Raw genomic sequence first — 22,587 nt, 5'->3', positions numbered from 1 at the left:
TAAATATTTTGAGCTGGAGACATCGCCACCAGCTGATATTTTCTTTCCTCAGGACCAGCTGTTCAGGAGCATCCCGGACCGGAGCCAAGCACATTTAGGACTTGGATCTGACCCGGCCCGGCGGCCCAGCCTGCGCAGCGATGTCGATGGTGGAGGAAAACCGGCCGTTCGCCCAGCAGCTCTCCAATGTCTACTTCACCATCCTCTCCCTTTTCTGCTTCAAGCTCTTTGTGAAAATCAGCCTGGCCATCCTCAGCCACTTTTACATAGTGAAAGGCAACCGCAAGGAAGCGGCTCGGATAGCGGCCGAGTTTTACGGAGTAACCCAAGGACGAGGTATGTGTCTGGCCTGCGCTCTGTTTTCACGCCGACTTTATCTTTTATCCACAACCCAAGAAAACACCCCAGGTTTCCTCCTCTAGGGACCTATTCAAAGTGACTGTTTTGCCAACTTCTCATCATGGAAAATATTTAAGTCACTTCCTGGCCTCAGAAAAAAAAGAAAATTACTTTTTTGGGTTTAATCACATCGAGGTATGGTTGCAAAATAACCTAATGGGAACATGCTCTAAGATAGATGTTTTCTTATTCATAAATATTTTTAAACTTTTAATGTTTCACTTGCCAAGCCATACTTTTACAGGGTTCAACTACTGGTTGCATTTCAATTGTCCTTAATATACCTGAGTTTTTATTATTTTTTTAAATCAAATCTTTAGGAATATGTAAAATGATCCTTACAGGAGAAGATTTGAAGGTTTTGTTTGTTTTTCACAGTTTTTGACTGAGATTAGCCACTTCATTATAAAGTAAAGCACACTGTGGAAAACACAGATTTACGGCATGGGTTTTCCTGATGGAATTTCGTCGCTTTGCTCAATTTGTAAGAAACTGATTAAAAAAGGAGAGGAACATGAATGAACAAATGTTGTATGTATGCAACCAAGTACATCCATTTATATTTCTTAGAAGAAATTGAAATACGAAATTAAGTGAGAAACAGTCATTTTAACTATAGACTTGAAAGGTTGTGAAACAATTTACATTCTATTGGACTGCTATTTTGCACAACAAAAGCAATTCTTATGGTGGGCTTCAAGGTGACATTTCAATTTCTTAAAGTCTTGATTATTTCTGGTTTGAAAATCATCAGGCAAGCATGCACATTTTGGAGCCCCAAATATCTTTAAAGTAACTTAAATTTTTGTAATCAAAATATACTACCACAATATTAGAGACTGTATTTTTTTTTAAAGAATGCTTAGAATAGAAAGCGTGTATCTGCTTTTCTATACTTTTCAATTTGTGGAATAACTTATTTTAAAAATCTAGGTGACTCTGTAGGTATATGTAAAATTGAACAAAGGTAGAAAATATTTTTTGGTGTATGTGGTAGATAAGGAATACATTTCCCCCCCCAAAGAAGATCGTTCTTATGCAAAATGAGAAAGTTACGTGTTCGCTCAAAGTGAGGAAAATCTAAATGCCAGGATGAAATCCGGACAAGGAAGGTGGGCTCTAGAGGAAACAGGCAAAGTTTAATCTTTCACCCACCAGCTCAGAATAGGGATAACTGTTTAAATGTGGCATATACCATGTTGGTAAAGGGAATATTCTGTTTTAAAAAACCAGCAAACGTAAGAGATTAGATTTTAAAGCAAACCTCGTGTTTTTAGATATAAGACTAAATAGATGATGCAGGCATAAGGTGATGAAGTTTACAGTCACGGGCAGCCCGTAACTCATTACTTCATAATCAAATCCCGTCTATGTGTTATGAGAACTGCCGTACACAAGAACTGAAATATTGGCTAGAAATCCAACATTATTGGTGAATTGACAAGGGTTTTTGAGGAAGCTTTGAAATCTCCTTTTGAACTTATTTACAAATAAAAGAAACGGTTGTTCCCTCTTTAGCCTGATCGCAGTCTGCTCATTCTGGGAAGCCCCCGGGAAGCTGGGAAATGGCTTCCATGTTCCCATCTGTTTTGATGAGTTTGTGTTAAGATATATTAGGACTCTAGGATTATATTTCACGAAGGAGAGAAAGAAATTAACACTCACTAATAGAAAATACTTTTTCTGGGAATATAAATGGGGAGCATCAAACTTTCAAATCTGTTATATGTTGTTTATAATTTTGTACCTGTTTACAAGATTCTCACTTCCTATAGCTTGCATTCACATATATATTGACCAATACAATGTATTATAATGTGTATTCAGTGTTGGAATGATAAGTCTCCGATTTTATTTTAATGTTAGGAGGACAGTCAGGAACCTTACAAACTCTTGGTCTACCTCTAAGAATTAATTCTTCCTTGCCTAGGAAGAAATTATACTCTGTTTTAATATAGGTTTTTCTTTTATTTACTACGATTAAACTATCTTTATTGTGTTTATGTTTTTATAATTAACCAATCAGGCTTAATTATCTTTGCTTAATCTAGCAATTTCCTCCTTCCTAGGAAAGATTATCACCTTCGTTCCACTCTGAGTTAGGTTTCTCGTTCCTACTTTCAAGACTTAGCCAGATTGTTCCCCAACATTTCTGATGGGGAGCTGCCAAATTCCATGAAATATGAGATGGTGTGTGTATTTTCATGTCTTTCATAATCACGGAAGACCCTGTTGACAACAGTCTGGATGTCCTCCCAGTGAGCAATAGTTCTTTGGTAGGAAATAAAAGAAACTCTGTCTTCCCAGATACTGTTGCAAATCAGCTCATTGTCTTAGACAAATAAGGGGTGATCTTTCTTAATGTACTTTCCAATCAGGCTGAAAACCTGGTAGGAACAGGTAAGAATACCAAAAACCAACATGGTAACTAAAATTGCTTAAGATTGTTTCCTTCTTGATCCCTTTGCTATTCCAATAAACCATAGAAATCTGACTTTTCACCCTGTTACCAACTGCACCATCATACTGGAGGGACCTCTTAGGCTTTTCTATGTAACTATTTCCCCATAAGGTTCTTGCTGTTAAATGTCCTGATGACAGTCTCCACATACCTGAGGTCTAGTCTATTTTTAAAGCCAGCACTTTACTTTGAAGCTGATTCAGTGAAACTAACAGAAGTTGAAAGGTGTCTCTAGCTGTTACATCAGACAGTACAGAGAGCAAGTGAGATGTCGGGGAGAATGCCAATTTTATGAAATCCCTCTAAAGGTGTGGAAGAAGCATGTGCCACTGACAACTCACAGACACCTGGAGAAACAGCTAAGGATCTACCTTTCAGGTTCCATCTTAGGCTTTTAGGGGAGTTCAGTAGTTTAACCTACATGTAGACAAGGTCAGTTCTAAGTGTCTGTTTATTGAGCACCCTGGTATCAAGGCATTGAAGAAATAGGATATAAAAAAGGCAAAATGTACTGTTCCCAACCGTAAGCAGGTTATTCTAATTGAGGAGATGTCTGTTGTTCAGTCACTATGTTGTGTCTGACTCTTTGAGACCCCATGGACTACAGCACGCCAAGCTCCCCTGTCCTTTGGTACGATGTATAATAATTACTTTCCAGATACACTAAATACCAAATGAGCCTAAAGCATGGAAAGGTCAATTTCAGATTTGGACCTTCAGAGATATTTTCATGGAGGGTGAAGATCTTGAGTTGACTCCCAGGAACCCAGGAGGGAGCAGAGACAGGAATTAGGGTGCACATATGATGTTAAGAGATAGTAGATTTGCCTGGAGTTAAAGGTTCATGCAATAGAAAAAATGGTAATAAATTGGGCACAGATATGAAAGAATTTGAATAGCAGGCTAAGCAATTTGAACTTAACTTTGGCAGCAGTAGGAGTCATTGGGAGTGTCTGGTATGAGGGAAGTTTGGAAAACATATAAAATGCTAATTTAAGGTCAATTTATACAGTAGTGGTCTTTGGAGTTGGGTAGGGGACAGGGTTGAAGTTGGTAGATCAGTTAGACCCTGTCATCAGGAGATGAGGCCCTAGATTTTCTGGTAGTGGTAGTGGCCTGAATGGAAAGAAAAGAATGACAACAAAAAATAAACAAAAATAAGAAATGAATGAACCTGATGGTACCTTTAAATCCACCAGCGGAGAGAGTAGTGGTTACCTTAGGGTCTCCCAGAATTAGACAGTGACATACCTAAAGGAAAAGTCTGTCAATCAGAAGAAGGACTAATTACCCACCCAGGTGGGTCTGCAGTTCCCAGGTAATGCCACCCTGAGAGCTGGGTCCTCAGCTGCCTGGCAAGTCTGATGGGTCACCTCTTCTAGTGTGAAATGTCAGGGTGAGTCGGGAAATCATAGCTCTAGACTCTGAATTCCTGTCTTGTTTTTGATTTATTTACTGTTTATTCCCTTTGTTCCACTTTTTCATCACCAAGTAACCTTACGGTTATGACTTGGCTCCCCCTCTGGCTCTGTCCACAGAGAGAGAATGTGCTGGCTTGCCCTGGGAGGGTTTCAGTCCATCTGACATTTATGATTCTCGTGGTAAATTAATATGTTTGCATCTTGACATCACTCTTTGGTGCACTGTGCTCTTTGAGTTGTAAGTCCACCTCGGAGATGTGACTTTGCTCCAGCTTTGCCGACAGATCAGGTTTCCAAGCCTGCAAGGCCATGGACCAAATTTTAGAGTGTGGAAAATTCATCGAGGTAATGACTCCATGAAGCTGCCTGAAAAACAATCTCGTGACACCCAGCCTCCTCAGCACTCCTTTCATAGTTGAGGCTTGATATAGAATATAGAATGTATGAGGAATCATCTGGTACAATATTTGTGCTTGAGATTTCAGAAATTTGGTTTCAGGGTTGCCATTAAGCATGCAGTTATTTTTTTTTTTTTCCAGTGAGTCTATTGTTGACACTTCGAAATAGGATACAGGGTAAACGTGCACTCTGAGTCGAGTCAATGACAAAGGACTTATCATTTTGCAGAACATTGGAACCTGGGTAGGAAAAGCAGCTAGAACTTTGTATGATGTAACTTTTTTCTCCATCAGTAGAATCCATCCCAGGTTTAAAAACAACTTAAGGGATTTAACTTTATGGCTGATGCCAGCAAGGGCAACAGTCATGCCCATTATACCTGTTCCCCAGGAACAACTTGTTTCCTGTGGGTTTCGGTGCTACTGTATTGATTGTGAGGTTAGTTATGTTGGGAATATTTCTCAGAATCTCAGCATTGAAAAATGTCAAGCCAATCTGTAGGCTCAGTTCTTTTATAGTGCTCATTGTATAAAGGTATAAAAATACCTTGAAGATGTGAGAGTCTGGGGATACATTTTTCTATACTTAATGGAAAATCACCAGATAAGAATAACTGGAATAAATAGAACAGTTCTTCTATGGCAAGAAACATGACGTTATAATCAAAATTGCTACCAAAAAGGTTTTTAAGAGACTCATTTTGCCCACATTTCTACTATTTTTTTTGGAAATGCCAGAGCACTTTTTTTGGAAGGGATGAATATAATACTGTGAATTTAAACAGGAATCTGAGAACAAAGTTTCCAGGGTGCAAAAGGCTTTGTCATATTTTAATGTATTAATATTGTTCGTCTTCCTCTGTATTTGGAGAAATGCTTAGATTTTTGGAATTAAAGAATGCAGCATAGCTCATTATTGCTTAGGAGGGGACTGGTTTCCTAGGAGTATTCTTCCATACCTTTTACTTGTGTGTATTCTGTATCGAAGGCACAGTGCTAGGCATTCAGGATGAAATATACAGACAAATCACTATCTGTCTCCTAAAGGTATGTATCGTCTAGTGAGAGAGACAAACAGATGACCAAGTAATTTGAAGGATGGTGAGTGCTGATTTGCACGGTTGAAGGGGTGCTCGGGGAGCACAGAGGAGAGAGTGTGGAGATAAGAAGGTTCTGCCCGGGGTTCGTCAGGTAAACAAAAGCTGTGCTAACCACAGGCCTCTTCTCTCATCATGCATATGTCCTCATTCATCATGCTCCAGAGCTTCCCAGTTTCCAATTGCTGCTCCCTGTTCACCTTTTCATCTCTCAACCTATTATTACCTCTAACTCATATGTGTGTTGCTCAGTCATGTCTGACTCTTTTCAACCCCATGGACTGTAGCCCACCAGGCTCCTCTGTCCATGGAATTCTCTAGGCAAGAATACTAGAGTGGGTTGCCATTTCCTTCTCCAAGGGATTTTCCCAACCCAGGGATTGATCCCAGGTCTCCCGCATTCAAGCAGATTCTTTACCGTCTGAGCCACCAGGGAAGCCCTCTATCTCATATATCTCCTGCCTAAATCTTTACCTGTAGGTGCACAATTTTATTGCCAAAAGAATTTTTTTAGACAAGAGCCAGTGTGCTCATTGCTTATCCATTAAGCCTTTTGAAGAATAAAAAGTATGTTGGTGAACAATTTAAAATTGAATTTTGTATATAGGTGGCATGGTTATAGTCAACTCTAAAAATTTTATATAATAACTGTAGTTAAAGACTGAAAACTAGGTCTAGACCTTCTGCTTTTCAATTTGCACTCTTTTAGAGGATGGTAAATTATGAAAGTAAGCTACTTTTCTTATTAATTGACATAACTGATACAATTTTGAATTTAATTCAGTTCAGTAAACACTTGAATACCTGCTCTGCTCCTGGCACCGTATTATGTGCTACTTGTGCATGGATGAATGCATATATGTGTCTATATGTGGGTGTACATACATGTATTTAACACATAGAGTGTACGAGTTACTTTTGAGTCATAGGAAACTTGGGTCAGTGGAGCCAAACTTTGTACATGTAAAACCAGCAAAGAGCAAGCACATAGGAAATTCATAAAGTGCTATGTTGAACAACATTAAGTTCTGCAATGAATGTTCCCTAAGGAAGTCCATTAAGAGTATCAGATCCTAAAGAAGGTGGAGCTGAAGGAAAAACTTCAAAAGCAGAACATACCTGGTTATGTATAAGTGCTGATGGAACCAAGCTGCATGTAAAGAAAAGAGAACTTTTAGATGTGGAACTGAGCAAGCCTGGTTCATGGGGACAGAGGCTGAAGGATAAATATTTGCTAAGAGACAGAGTCAGTGCCAAAGTGAAAAATACATGCATCCTCAGATTGCATGTCCCAAAGTCAGAAGTTCTATTATAAGTTTTCCAGTGCATTTACTGGATTCAGTCTGAAAGAAAGAGCCGCCGACTCATGAGGGAAACCAGCACCACCGTGAGTACTTTTATAAAATCCCAGGTGTAATGAGTCAACATGTCATTACATGTGGTCTGTGAACTACGTCTCAGAGGTCAAATACCTCCCGGGTGCCGAATCAGCTCTGCACATCCTCAGAATGGACCCACGGAGGCTCCTGGACTCTTGCTTCATCTCAGCACAGGAAGCTCATTCTCTAACCTGGGGAAGAGAGAGGAAAGTTGATCCCCGGTGACAGCCCACGCCATCGAAAGCAAGGGGGGTTATTTGGAATGCCTCTTCTTCCAAAACCACCCTCAAATAGTTTCTTAAAGGAAGAAAGTGTCTGCTCACAGCCTATGAAGAACTTTTGGCATTTCTTCTTCACCAGCTGCACAAAGAACAAATCAATCATTCTTTCCAGCCTTCTCACAGCAACGCTACAAAGCAGACCATTGGCTTTTCAGATTGGAAATGCCCCAAGAATATCAGGTCATGGGAGGAGAGGCTTAAGGAGTCTAAAAACTGTTCAATTGTTAGCACTTCCTGGTGGCCTGTAGTTAAACAAGCATACTCTGTGACATGTAGGTTGAGGAGGACATGTAATGGTTAGAATGGTCTGTTTTCTCAATCCTATAATTCTTCATGGACAACTGGGGGACAAGATTTTTAAAATCAGTCCTCTAAGAAGATTTAGGAGATTTTTAGAAAAGCCTCAAGGACTGAGAGGCTAGGTCAGTGTGAGGGAACAGGTTCCCATGGCCCCTTTTCCTTCGTGAACAGAACCGCTTGACTTTTATGAATCTTCAGATGTTGGACTGCAAGAGGAATTTTTCTTTAATGTTTAAACTGTCCCATTTTATTTAAAATATGATGTGAGTCAACACACATCTTTACAGACCCTAACCACTCTATAAAATGAGTCATAACTGAGTATCCATTCAACATTCTTTCCTAGGGATTAGAACAACAGAAAACATTTGGGGCCCGTCAGGAATGGGCATAACTATGTCCAATGGCACAAGGGCATCCTCTCTCCATCAGAGGAGCTAAAATTTCCATGTCACCATCACCCCTACTGAGCAAAATAGAAACATTCAGAAATACATACACTCTTTCCAGAAGGCTTACCGACTTAAGCTATGGGCAGAGCACAAACAAACTGACATTTAATATGGAAATGTCATTGATGTTCTTAAATAGAAACATCAGTGCATCTCCGTCATCAAGTGTGCAGCTTGATTTAAATGAAAACTGACAAGGATGCAGTTAAAGTTAAGGCTGGTACGTTGAAAATCTGTTCTTTCCCATCGTAACACCGCAGCGGTCCTTGTGAGTCAATTGAAGCAGGTAGTCTGCCGTCAAAGTGCTAACAGATGATCTTCTTCTAAAGAGTTCTCAGCACCCAGAGACAGGATAGCAGTTAAATAATGAGCGTATAAGTCATGGTGACTCTGTGAGTGAATCCCTCAGGAACAACCAAACACATCCTTGATTAACCACTGAGAAGATTGATGAGCCCTTCTGTTTTCCAAATTCTGCCTCCTTCACTAGAGAAATGACGATCCCCATCATCCATCAAGTCAAAGTAGTAAGTTATCTAGGGAATGAAAAGATGCGCCAAAGGAGTTTCCGCATTGAAAGCTTTGTGTCTTATTTCCCTCTTGAGCCATGGTCAGGATGGGGAATTTGGTCAGGAAAATGTACCAGTTCTCCTACAGTGCAAGTACCATAGAACCTCACGGGCTTCCCTGAGGGCTAGCAGTAAAGAATCCTCCTGCCAATGCAAGAGGTGTAGGTTCAGTCCCTGGGTTGGGAAGATCCCCTGGAGAAGGAAATGGCAACCTGCTCATCCAGTCTTCTTGCCTGGGAAATTCCATGGACAGAGGAGCCTGGCAGGCTACAGTCCATGAGCTCTGAGGTTTTCTCTCTCTGTTCCCTGTAGTTAGGATGAAATTGCTCATCTGTTAAAATCTAGTAGAGGAATGAAGTTTTATGTATCCTTACCGTTACTCAAAGGAAGGAGCAAAACAAGACCGAATTGATTTGGAGAGAAACGCTCCTGTATAGTGAATATTAAGCCCTGAAACCATGCTTGCATATCTAATTGGTGTGACCTTCCAGGAACGTGAAAGACAGGGAGGTCTGTTTAAGTAAGCTCAATATTTATGGGAAAGCTGCTGCTGTTCTGGAGAAGGAAGTTATAATTTGGGCTTCCTGACCTTTGCACAAATCATACTGCAGACAACACAGTGATTTTGTTGTTACTGTTGAGTCACTAAGTCGTTCCAACTGTCTGTGACCCCATGGACTGCAGTATGCCAAGCCTCTAGCTTGTTAGGTGTTTGTGTCATCCACGGGATTTTTCCACTGGCTCTTTCCAAACAGAATATTAACTATTTAGAAGTGTTTCATTGTGGCATGTGGGATCTAGTTCCCTGACCAGGGATCGAACCTGGGCCCCTTGTTTTGGGAGCGCAGAGTCTTAACCTCTGCATGCCGCCAGGAAGAGCGAAGATCCCATGTACCGCAACTGACTCATCGCAGCCAAATAAATAGATAAATGTTTTTTAAAATTTTTTTAAAAGTATTGAAAATGTAAAATTTCCCCCAACTACAAGCGAAAATGAGAAGTTGGTTATATGCCTTCAGAACTCAAGCTATTCTTGTTCAGATATTTTTCTCTGACAGGCTCCACAGAAAAAGCAGGACATTCTGAGCTGTCACGTGGGATCCTAGCCCAGGTGTCGGCAGGTTGGTGAGAATGACGAGGACCTGGAGGGGATGCTGTGGTGTGGGCAGGCTAGTTCACAGTTTTCAATGACTTGCAGACATTTTTTTCCTACCATCTTATTACCCTGTCTAAGAAATTCCTCTTGACAGAAATTCTTTGGACAGAAACATTTTCCTGGGCAATCCTGGTCAAATACCTGATTGTGAATATACTGTAGGAAGCCAGGTTCTTCTGGAAGGGTCCTAAGGTTCTTCTGGAAGGGTTCTAAGAGTATGTAGTGGTGTGTGACAGTGACATGCAACAGCACACTTCTGCTGCTCTGTTATGGCAGCCCCCAGAGGAGGGGCTGATGCTTCTGAACCTCCAACATCGAAAACCCTGGATGTTGACTTCCTGCACCTAACTGTCCTTCTCACGCTTTTATTTTTCTCTGAATTCCTGGCAGCTGAATAGGGAAGACAAAAAAACAAAAACATTCATGTCAACACTAAGAGCAAAGAGCTGAGTCAGCCTGTTTAGGAAGTCGGCTTTTTCCCTTTATTTTCTCTGCTTTTTTTCTACCAGCTGGTCTCTCCAGGAAGCCAGCAAAACAGCTTTTCACTGGACATGTCTTACAAAAAAGTTTGTTTTTTTTTCTTATGAGGAAAGAGAAAAGTAAACCTTTTAAAAAATGAGTGAACTGTATTTGGGAAGAGGATGCAGAATTATTTCACAGAATCATTGAATACTTTCAAAGTCTATCATTATTTAAATTATCTGGGAACCTAGACACATGGTTGCAAAATACCCCTTCAAGAGCTTTTAGGAACTGTTGCTTCTTTTTTTATTTTATTTTTAAAGTTTTTTATTTTATTTAAAAAATTTTTTACTTTTAATTGGAGGATAATTGCTTTATGATGTTGTCTTGATTTCTGAAGTATATCAATATGAATCAGCCATATGTATACATATTTTCCCTCCTTGACCCTCCCTCCCACCTCCCACCCAACCCCACCCCTCTGGGTTATCACGGAGACCAGGCTGAGCTCCCTGAGTCATGCAGCCACTTCCCAGCAGCTGTCTGTTTGACATATGGCAGTGTCTATGTTTCAGTACCACTCTCTCAATCCGTCCCACCCTAGAACCATTGCTTCTTTATCAGGCTACTGCAAGGATTATATGAAGGTGACTAAGCCTCTGCTCAGAAAATGAACCATAAATAATGATTGAGTCTTCTCTCTTCAGAATGAGAGCATTAAACTGTATATTGTAAATGGGGAACAAAGTGATAATACAAACAGCAGGAATGTTAAGCCTGTTGGTTGGTAGGTCTCAGGGGCTTGTGTTGTCCTGCAATGTCTGTGATCAGGGTGAGGCTCAAGTCAGAAACCAGCTTTACTACCGAAAGCTTGGCTGGAATATGTTGATGGACAGAGAACTTTCTCAAATCAGTGTCTTAACAGCCACTTCACAAACTGGAGAGTAACATTTCTGAGACTACAGCAGCACATGACGACTCTCCCAGATTATCAGAAGGGAGCTCAGGCTAGTCTTCACAGACACTTAAGGAATCATGCTTCTGATAGAATACTGGCCATTTGTCTTATGAGAGGATGGAAATCCAGTTCTCTGTTGTAATACCAGAATCATAATAGTCTAGCAGCAATGCTGTTCAACGTAGGAGCTTTTAGAGGCTTCCCAGGTGGCTCTGATGGTAAAGAACCTGCCTGCCAATGCAGGACACTAAGAGATGCAGGTTTGATCCCTAGGTCAGGAAGATCCCCTGGAGGAGGACATGGCAACCCACTCCAGTCTTCATGCTGGAGAATCCCATGGACCGAGGAGCCTGACGGGCTACAGTCCATAAGGTGCCAGAGAGTTGGGCATGACTGAAGTGACTTAGCACTCATGCAGAAGCTTCAAAAGCTATGTTTGGAAGTTGGCAAAATACCAATCAAATGTATATATACCAGAGTATGTGCACAGTTTTGCTTCATATGTTGTGTATAAAACCTTCCCCGCCCTTTCTGATGATAATGTCATGCTTTTGGTGTAGTCCACAAAGACTTTCCATACATACGATCCCTTTTCACATCATCACTGTGCTCTCCCAACTACTGCATGGTATCACATTCCTTTGTTTGTAAGGCATCACCTGTTACAATCCTGCCTCGGCCAGTGGAACGGCCCCTGTGTGTACCAAGTAAAGGTTAATCTGGAGATTCTAGGGGAACAAATGAAGACAGGAAATCCATCCTGTCCAGAAGTTAAAATCATTGTTTAACTTTAACCCACTCCTCTTTTTTTCGTAATCAGACTTACTGTCCCTTTTCCCTGTTTCCTTTTAACCTCATGAGTTGGCATTAGATAAACAAATCCTTTATGTGTATTTTGTACTCAGTTAATGTTCGTTAATATATTCAAGTAGCTTCTTCACCTTGTAGGAACTCAAAAACCTCTTGCCTTTTGGAGAACGCTACTTGTTTACCTTTTGATTTCTCGCTTTAAGCAAAGGCATTTTTATTCTTAATCTTTTAAACTTTCTGAGCCAATCTTCAAATGTTATTGAACATTTTTTTCTCCGTTCGTTTAAAATTGAACATGGTACTTCAAAGTGTGTACCGTGAATAGAAAACACACCAGAAACCAGATACCAGAACTGAACCGACAGGGGATCGCTCTTTCTGTCTGTAAAGCAGACCAGGAAGTTGTCGGGTCTTAGACGTTGCAGGAAGGGATTTGGCTGATGTAAAACTTTGAATCAATGCCTGCTAGAACAAGTCCTCCAGGTTTCAGTTCTTCCCCTTCAGGCCAGTCTGTATGTTACTGTGTGTGTGTGTGTGTGTGTGTGTGTGTGTGTGTGTTCAGTTGTGTCCAACTCTTTGTAACGCCATGGACTGTAGCCTGCCAGTCTTCTCTGTCCATGGAATTCTCCAGACCAGAATACTGGAATGGATAGCTTCCCATCTCCAGGGAATCTTTCCAACCCAGGGGTCGAACCTGCATCTCTTGCATCTCCTGCACTGGCAGGCAGATTCTTTACCCCTGAGCCACCTGGGAAGCCTCTGTATGTTACTCCCAGGCCCCAAATTCTTTAGTATCTGTTTTAGTGGGAAGACCTGGGTTCAGTCCTTGGGTTGAGAAGATCCCCTGGAGAAGGGAAAGGCTTACCCACTCCGGTATTCTGGTCTGGAGACCTCCATGGACTGTATGGTCCATGAGGTCGCAAAGAGTCAGACACAATTGTGCGACTTTCACTTTTTTTAATTAGCACAATTGTAGGAATGATAAAAATAAATGTTTTAAAAATCTTGCTTTTGCTTAGGCACTCAACTGGCTTCTTCAGGCACAGGCAGCTAGAGGATTCCAGTAGGAGGAATGATCTGTTTCAGTGTCAGGAACTCCCTTCTCCATGCTTAAGGCAACAAAAGGGCAAGACAGAGCCGCAGCCCGCATCGTGGGGTGGCCTCCTATTTGGAGGTGAATGGGCGAGGACAGACAGCCTCGGGACACCGGGCCACTCTGCCCAGGTGTCTGGGATGTCGCCTTGCCTGGCAAAGTTGGAGTTGAGGCCAGAACACTTGGGACCCTCAATTTTCTATGCTTCCTGCTCTAAGACCTGCTTCTGCAAGTATAATTCAACGTGGCAGAAACACGTGTCAGTGTTCTCGTTCTTCAATTTTCATGAAAAATATCAAGATAAAGTTCCTCAGCTACTGCCAGCCTCTAAACCCGCCATGAGCTCATGGTTAATGGTGAAGAAACTATTTGTGGCTAGAACTATGGGGAGGAGTGGATTATGTGTAAAATTGTTCTTGCATTAAGCTCTTGTCCGGATGCATATCAGATTTTCCTCCCCGCAGCTGTTGTCCTCCGACTGGAGAGCACAGGTTGCTGGTTGCATTCCTTGTATGGGTTTGTGGCCTTTTTGAAACCTCACGCTGATGTTTAGTAGCACCAGAACAGTGTGTTAACGAAGTGGGTGAAGAGAGGAAAGGATGAGAAAAGTGTCATTTCGTGAGAACAGTAAACACTCACCCCAGTTCTTGGTTACCTGCCAGGGGCTGTTCTAAACAGGCACAGTTGTTGCTGTTGTTCAGTCACTCAGTGGTGTCCAACTCTTTGCAACCCCATAGACTGCATGCCAGTCTTCCCTGTCTTTCACCATCTCCCAGAGCTTGCTCAAACTCACGTCCATTGAGTCGGTGATGCCATCCAACCTCATTCTCTGTTGCCCCCTTCTCCTCCTGCCCTCAATCTTTCCCAGCATCAGAGTCTTTTCCAATGAGTTGGATCTTTGCATCAGGTGGCCAAAGTATTGGAGCTTCAGCATCAGTCCTTCCAATGAATATTCAGGTATAGTCATAAACTCTTTGAATCTCGACAAGAACACGAGGATCTAGGTGCCGTTGGTAATTAGGTCTTGTTTTGCCTTGCTTATTTTATGTTCCCTGGTTTTGATTTGTCCACCTGTGGTTAAGAAGTAACACTGCAGGTTGGGAAAACTCACGTAGGGAGCAGACAGTCTCCTTTTCAGTCCTGCTTTGCTGGTAACACTCCAGGTGACTCCGAGGACAACCCCTACCCTCTCTTGACTTCAGCTTCTTTATCTGCAGAAGGGAGGAGTTAGGCAAGATGAGTGGGTGGGTTTTGGACCTTTTATTTTTAAGCCATTGACTGTGTGTGTATGTGCATGTCAGTCTGGAAGTTCAAACCGTAAAACTGGCGAGTGGCAGCAGGACTGTTTGAAGACAGAGCTCACGCTTTGCAAATGCACTCGAGGTGGCTCTGCTCAACTCACGGGGCTTTTGAAGCCATTTGTGAGTGGTGCAAGTTGATGGTATCTGAAGTCCACTGGTGGCTCTGAAACACATAGCGTTTCTTTCACGTTATGTTGACTACTGCTGAATCCTTTTTGTACCAGAGAAGCTTTTAGCACTCAGAACCCAAGCTGCTCTATATGGATTTATCACCCCCATAACCTTACCTGCCTTATTCCAGAGCACGGAGAATGTTCTCAACCGAGCTGTTCAGAACAACTGTCGTGGGTCACCAAATAACGTGAACTACCTGATTTCATAGCGGCAGACCCAGCTCTTTGCTCTTGCAGACAAAGAGACACACGTTTTCACTTATTCACTCTGCTAGTCGCCCAAGGTCATTTGATGCCCGCATGATTGACAGTTCTGCCCTCAGCCACACTGGAGCGCTGCTCCCTCCTCCCACAGTGCGTACTTTCTGTGCTAAGAGAAAGTTGCTGGGTCATCTCGGTGTGTCCTCTGGAGGTGAGCGGTAACCTGTCTGCACACCTAGGAGAGGATCTGAAGCCCCCTCGGTCATAGGGCAGGTATTCAGCAGGTTTAGGCTGTCGGGGGTTGGGGCTGGAGGGGAGGCCCCTAGAGTACAGGACACCAGGGTGAGAAGAGCCAAGTACCTCCCCATCTCTTACTGGGGTTCTGTTTTCTGTTAACCTTCTCCTCCAGCTCCCCTGTATCTCAGTGCTAAAGAATCTGCCTACAGTGCAGGAGATGCAGGTTCAACCCCCAGTCAGGAAGATTCCCTGGAGAAGGAAGTGACAATCCACGCCAGTATTCTTGCCTGGAGAATCCCATGGACAGAAGAGCCTGGTAGGCTACAGTCCAGGGGGTCTCGAAAGAGTCAGACATGACTTAGCAACTAAGCAACAACAACCACCACCCCCTCAATATTACAACCTATTTTGGCTAGCCTCTCTTTGTTAATTGGCATCTTCTTGATCAAAAGGTAAACTATATCAAGTAAAAAATGAACAGAACTCATTTATGAAGTGGAAGTGAAATTGAAAGTCGCTCAATCGTGTGTGACTCTTTGCGACCCCATGGACTATACAACTCCATGGAATTCTTCAGGCCAGAATACTGGAGTGGGTAGCCTTTCCCTTCTCCAGGAGATCTTCCCAACCCAGGGATGGAACCCAGGTCTCCCAAATTGCAGGCGGATTCTTTACCAGCTGAACCACCAGGGAAGCCCAAGAATACTGGAGTGGGTATCCTTTCCCTTCTCCAGGAGATCTTCCCAACTCAGGAATTAAAACGGGGTCTCCTGCATTGCAGGCGGATTCTTTACCAACTGAGCTATCAGGGAACTCATTTATAGAATTTAATAAAACACCAAAGCAGAAACCCATGAAACCACCAAGCAAGTCAAGAAGTAGAGCGTACTTGGGACTCTGGAAGCCCTCCAGGTAAACCTCTGTAACCACAACATCTCCCTGTCCCCAAAGAGAGAGTCACTATCTTTGACTGTAATCATTTTCTTACCTTTATAGTTTTCACTCCTCTGAGTACATCCTAAATTGATAAGGTTTGATTTGGCCTGATTTTAAATTTTATGTAAATCGAATCATTCTCTAAGTATTCTTTCATGACTTGCTTTTTTTCACTGAACAGTATGATAGGAAGATTTATCTGTGTATGTGTGAAGTTTATTCTTGTTCAATGCTATAAATTCTATTCCCGGTTTAGGGTAATTAAGAATGAAATTGCTATAAATGTCCAGCACTAATCAGTTGGTATGGCTCTAGGACGGGAATTGCCAGGTCAAACAGCATGACTATCTTTGGCTTTCTTAGATAGTGTTACACTGTTTTCCAATATAGTTGTGTCTATAGTGAAACCAGCACCATATAAATTTGTGGTGCTTCCTATTATTGCTAATATTTGGTATTGCCAATATTCTTAATTTTTGCCAACCTAGTGAACACATAGGTTTATTTTTCATTTCTCTAGTATTACCATTTTCATGTTTATTAGCCATCTGTACTTCTCTTTTGTGATGTGCCTTTGCTATCCATTTGATTATGTTCTCTGCTCCTTTTTTCATGGATTTTTAGAAGTTATTTTTATATTCTAACCATTAGATAGAAAATGAAGACAATGTGAAGAAGCTCTTTATAAGTATCTTTTACGGCTTGACTTTTCACTTGTTATATGTTTTTCTTTTGGTGAACAGGAGCTCTTAATTTTAAAATAGTCACATTTAGAAATCTTTTCCATTTTGGTTAATAATTGTAATTAATTTTTAAGAAATCTTGCTGTATTTCAAGATAATGGAAGTATTTTCCTATATTCTCTTCTTAAAGCTTTCCTTTCCAGTTATCCACCTGGAATTGATTTTTGGAATGATGTAAGTCTAGTTTTTCCTAAGTGGATGCCTAATTATATTCAGATCATTTAGTGGAAAGTCAGCCATACATTCTATGATTTACAGTTGCTATAGGGCCCGCTCTGAATAAGTTTAGGGTCTATCATGCCTGTCTGTGAACTTTCTCCACATCTAAACCATGCAATATTACTTTCTATAGCTATAGGAGAAATTTAAAACATAGATCTTACTAAGAAATGGAACTCTACATTCACATTCTTCTCATGTATATTTTGAATATTTACAAAAATTGAGTATTCAAAGGACCATAAAGCATGTCTCAAGAAATTTCAAATGTCTAGTATTATATGGGCCAGAGATTGGCAAACTTCTTCTGCAGGGGATCAGAGAATAGATATTTTAGTTACTGTTATGCCATGCAGTCTCAGTTCTGCAGTTATAGTGTTAGAGTAAACACAGATGATGTACAATAGGATGGATTTTATTCGGTTCTAATGGCACTTTATTTACCAAAACAGATGGTAGGTCAGACTTGGGCCAGGAGCCACAACGTGCTGACCTCTGATAGAGAACACATCCATTGCTCTCAGGGAAATTAATGTAGAAGTCATTGACAGAATGCAATTAGAAAAACAAAAAGCTCATTATGTTTGGAGACTGAGAAAATATCGTTAAGTAACTCATAGGTCAAGTATCAAAATTATGAAAAGAATAACACAATCCACTTTCAGGAGACTGAGGGGAGAAAATGATAAAGCTCCACATGGAAATGAATAAAGTAACTTTTTATAAACAAACTATAAACAAAACTAAAAGATAGTCTGTTGAAAAACTAAGATTAGCATACCTCTGTCAGATCAGAGCTACAAATAAACAACAGATGGAATTAGAGAGACCATAATAACAGATGTTACTGAAATTTTTCAATAAGTGGTTGTTACATAACAACTTAATGCCAACAGTTTTGACTATTTGGATGAGATAGACCATTTTCTAAAAAGCACAATTTATCAAAGCTGAATTTTGGGGGAAATGAAGAACCTAAACAGTCCAAAATCACAATATAAATATAATCACTAGTTTTTAAACTTCCTCAAAAAATCTCTAAGAGTAGATGATTTTATCAATGACTTCTACCAAGCATCGTAGATAATTACAGAAATATTTCTAATAAGTGAACCTCAACAGTAGAGAAACTGAGAGACTAGTCCCTCTCATCTCATGGAGTCAGTGCCCTGCTGCCTGTGACATTTTTGTTTGGGATCACCTTAGTTACCTGCTTCAGAATCATTCCAAGATAACTCTGGCAGCTTCGTGTGCTTCTGCAAAAGCAAGGTTGGATCTCCTAACAGGACATTATCTTTCTGCTCTGTTTGTGGGCCAGAATGTTATTTAAAAACAGGAAACCTTATTATAAGAGATTTCTTAGAAAAATTATTTTTCATGCTAGATGTGTTTTGCTGATATTTCACTTATAATGTTATACAAGATGTTTTCAAAATGTTTACTTCTCAATATTAACAAACACTTGAGTTTGGTGGAAATCACCTGTAAGAACAGCTGAGGGAGAATGATTCCTCCTTGCTTAGTTCCCTGGACAATGGAGACAGGTGTATTTTCCTCAATAGAAGCCATTTACCATCTTGTTTCAGGATCTACCATGAAAAGATGTTTTGTGTGTGCATATATATTACTGTTTCAAACTATATTTAATTGGAATTTTTAATTATGCTTAAAGTTTTTTAATCGTAGCCCCCAAAGTTGGTAAAATTGGGAAGACCTTCTTATATAACATTTATTCTCAAACTCTTATGCACTCGAACTCAGAAAGAATCATTCACCACAGTGTCTAGGCACTGCTGTGTTTTGTAATGACACCAACTATATTTTTGGTAATTGGGATTTTTCTCTGACCCCTCTGGGCCTCTCCTCACCACTCAATTCCAACTAAGACAGGAGCTGTCCTGGACCACAAGATGTCACTGTAGGTTTCCCAGCAACCTTTATCTAAGAGGTGGACGACCCTTGAAACAAGGATTGACTATTAGGTAACAATCCCCTCTCTTTTTCCCAAGAGACTTTGAGCAAGTTTACCTTCAGACCCCAACTGCCCTTATCCCCATCACTAAGCCATTAGATGTGGATAATCATGTTTAGAAAAAACACTGAAAAGTAACATGGAGCAAGAATGGGGCTCAGCAATGACGCTTAAGACTTATATGTACACGTAGCTTTGTAACGAAGCCCACAGCAAGGCAGCCACCAAGAACTGAATAATGGCCTTTTCCAGATGCGACTTTGCAAGGGTGGAAATTTGACGTTAACAGGTAAAGGAGACTCTGTTGTATTTTGGTGATGGCTTAAGGTGATCATAGTGTCCTGTCGTTAGTGAACCCTTGGTAGCTTAGAGAAAACAGGCATTCTTTTTTTTTTTTTTTTTAAGAATAGGAATTTTACATTTTTAAGACATTTAGAAAGGAGAAAGACTACAGATTTTTGCCCCAAGATAAAGGATTTAATCAATTTAGGCATGGGGGACAGCTTATAAACTGGATGGCTCCTTAGAAAATAAGAACTGCTAACCTGTAGAAGCTGATATATTGGAAATAGTGTTTTTGTGAGATTATGATATAGTAGTTATGACTACAAAGAGCCTGCATCTTTTAAAGATACACACTGAAATATTTGTAGGTAGAAAGACATGATGAGGTTTGCTTCAAAATAATCACAGGAATAGAGATGGGGAGGGACAGGGGTCGACTGTAGGTGAAACGAGAATAACCGTGAGTTGGTAACTGAACCTGGGTGATGGATGGCATGTGTGTCTGAAATATTTTGTAGTTATAATGAGGGAAGGTGTCAACCCCCGTCCAAGCAGGAGTCTGTTCTTCGTAGTCTTCCTTTCCTGATGGTGGAGGAACTCCAATGATCTAAGTCCCCCAGCTCAGGAATACACCCTCAAAAATCTTTACCTGTTGGTTACTCACTCATTAGTTTTCCTAAATACCACCATTCTGGAGCAGCGAGCTCCTGAAGTTTGTAACTGTGTAAACTTAAACAAAAAAAGGAGTTTACATTTGTGCCCTAGATATAGGTTTTAAAACTGTCAGAACATGATCCAACTTCCTAGTGTTTCAGAATGTCTTGAAAGAGTTTGTTCACACTTAACTGTGACTTATATGATTATGTAGATTTCTATCATAATCCCTCTTAGATTTCAACTTTCGATTTTGAAGTATCTAAAAGTAATAAGATTTCTCTCCTGCAGAAGCCCGTCCATCTCTGTAATGATTTTCAGTGTCCTTCTGTGAAGATTTTTCAACCTAGTTGTTCAGTCGCTAAGTCATGTCCGACTACTTGCAGCACAGTGGACTGCAGCACCCCAGGCTTCCCTGTCCTTCACTATCTCCTGGAGCTCGCTCAAACTCATGTACACTGAGTTAGTGATGCCATCCAACCATCTCATCCTCTGCTGCCCTCTTCTCCTCTTGCCCTCAATCTTTCCCAGCATTGGGGTCTTTTCCAGTGAGTCAGTTCTGCGCATCAGGTAGCCAAAGTTTCAGAACTTCAGCTTCAGCATCAGTCCTTCCAATGAATATTTAGGGTTGATTTCCTCTAGGATTGACTAGTTTGATTTTCCAACTTTAATTGTCTCTTTATCACTGAGGACTGGTAACCAGACCAAACATAGGTCCTGGTGTTTTCAGATACACTAGCATTATTAAAACAGGAACAGAATGACTCCTGGGAAGAGAATTGACCTGGTTCACGTCCCACGTCCTTCCTACAAGGTGTAAAATTTCATTTTAGTCTTTGTGGGTAGTAATAGAATGCCATCTCCAGTCTATAGTCTATCTCAGATACTTTTTTCTGAGACACGTTCAGACCAATATGACCTGTGAAATAGAATTCTTCTTACTTTTCCTTAGTGTTTTATCTAATCCTGCTTTGCTTTAAAACATCTGCCTACTCAGAGCCTGAAAATATCCTGTGGTTTATCTAATTCACTTTTTTATTTACACTTGGGAAGATGCTATGTCTGGAGATTTCACAGTGAGTTCTTATTCATACGATCATAGATACCCAGAATTTCAATGATGCTGTCCCAAACATATTCCCTTCACTGTGCATATTTTAATGAAATCATACAGCTGTGCACAATCAGTTCAATCTTTCATCCTTTATTTTTTCCAGCAAATTAACTGAAACATTTTCCTTCAATTCCATAGAGTCGCTTTAAAAAATTACTTATACTTTTGATGTATGTAAAGTTGTTGGAAGAAGTAACTGTGATCTCCTATGTCCCCCTAATTACTTATGTGAATTATTATAGGTATTCCACAAGTCACACACATCTTACCTAACTAAATGTGGCTATAGTCAAATCCAGTGACTTTTTCCCCCACTGCACTGGAAATTTGCTTATTCCCCACTATGGACTATAGAAAGCCCTTCTTGAGGCTTCTTGGGAATTCTGTATTCAAATTACTCTTAAACTAGCATTTTTTTGGATTGCCATTATAAGAGGTGCAGTGGTGGGCCTGTCGAATGACGGATGTACGTCCTCAGAGTTCACAGCCTCGTAGAGGAGCAGACATAGAAATAGATCCTTATAAGACCAATAGTCCAAAACTGTTAAGACCAAAAGCTGCCCCAATTCTTATAATAAAGGATTCTATATTTATTTTACAATAACAAAAGAAAGTGCAAAGCCGAAATGTCAAAAGCTTAAAATGGAAGTTTGTTTTTAGAAACAAAGATCAGTATTTACTTTTACTGCTCATCTTGTTTAGATCCTTGGACTCTGTTTATGGGTACCAGCCTGTGGTGAAGAACCAGTGGTTTGTGACAACTGCCTCCTGCACCCACGCTGGACTCAAAAAGCCCCTTTCTAGACCACCCTCTAAGGTTTTCTCACCACCTAGGAATGTCTCCCCCATACAAATAGCCTCAGCTAAGCTGATGCCAAGTTCCAGTTTTATTGGAAATGTCTGGCCTCTTGTGTAGTGATATAATATGCCCAGAGCTCACATAACCACCCTACCCTTTTATATCAGTCCTAGACTCTGAATCAAAGAATGTTGGAGCCAGAAAGGAACCATCTCCTCCAAGCTCCTCATTTTATAGAAAAGGAAACTGAGGTATCACCATGCTATTTGCCCCAGGTCACATAGTTCCAAGGATTAGAAATTAATCCGAGATAAGGAAAAGATATTCTTGGTATTCATTCACGATAACTTTGAAGTAAATATTGGCAGTGCAGTGTGGCAGCAGATATTAACAGGGAAAATAATCTTACTCATGAGATGTTTTTTTTTTTCTCTTATCCAGCTTGTTATAAGAAAGTAGTACCCCAATAATTTTTTTCCCATTATATCAACAGAAAGTAGAACCTAGTAATAGTGGATGAAAAATAGAGATAATGGAATCTGTAACCATTTTTCATCTAGACCCATCTCAGTAGGTTAATACCGTGTAACAGGATCCCCAGCTCAGTTAATCCCTGGCACCCTGTCATGGTTCAGCCACTGCTCTTGACTCAGTCGTGGACCATGCTCCTTGTTCAGCTTTATGTGCCAACAAAAAAATACCAGGCACATGTTTGCT

General features: G+C 40.7%; 1 protein-coding gene across 1 annotated transcript in view; it reads left to right on the top strand.

Moving 5' to 3' along the window:
- Positions 1 to 26: 26 nt before the first annotated feature.
- ASB5 (ankyrin repeat and SOCS box containing 5) overlaps positions 27 to 22,587 on the top strand; it is a 40,945-nt gene continuing 18,384 nt past the window's right edge. The window contains exon 1 of the mRNA XM_019953441.2: positions 27 to 336. Within this exon, the coding sequence (XP_019809000.1) occupies positions 141 to 336 (196 nt within the window). The 5' untranslated portion in view covers positions 27 to 140. The remainder of the gene's footprint in view (positions 337 to 22,587) is intronic.

Source organism: Bos indicus, chromosome 27 (assembly GCF_029378745.1).
Source record: "Bos indicus isolate NIAB-ARS_2022 breed Sahiwal x Tharparkar chromosome 27, NIAB-ARS_B.indTharparkar_mat_pri_1.0, whole genome shotgun sequence".
NCBI lineage: Eukaryota > Metazoa > Chordata > Mammalia > Artiodactyla > Bovidae > Bos > Bos indicus.
The sequence above is the reverse complement of the archived record's forward strand: the minus strand, read 5'-3'. Positions and strand labels throughout refer to the sequence as shown.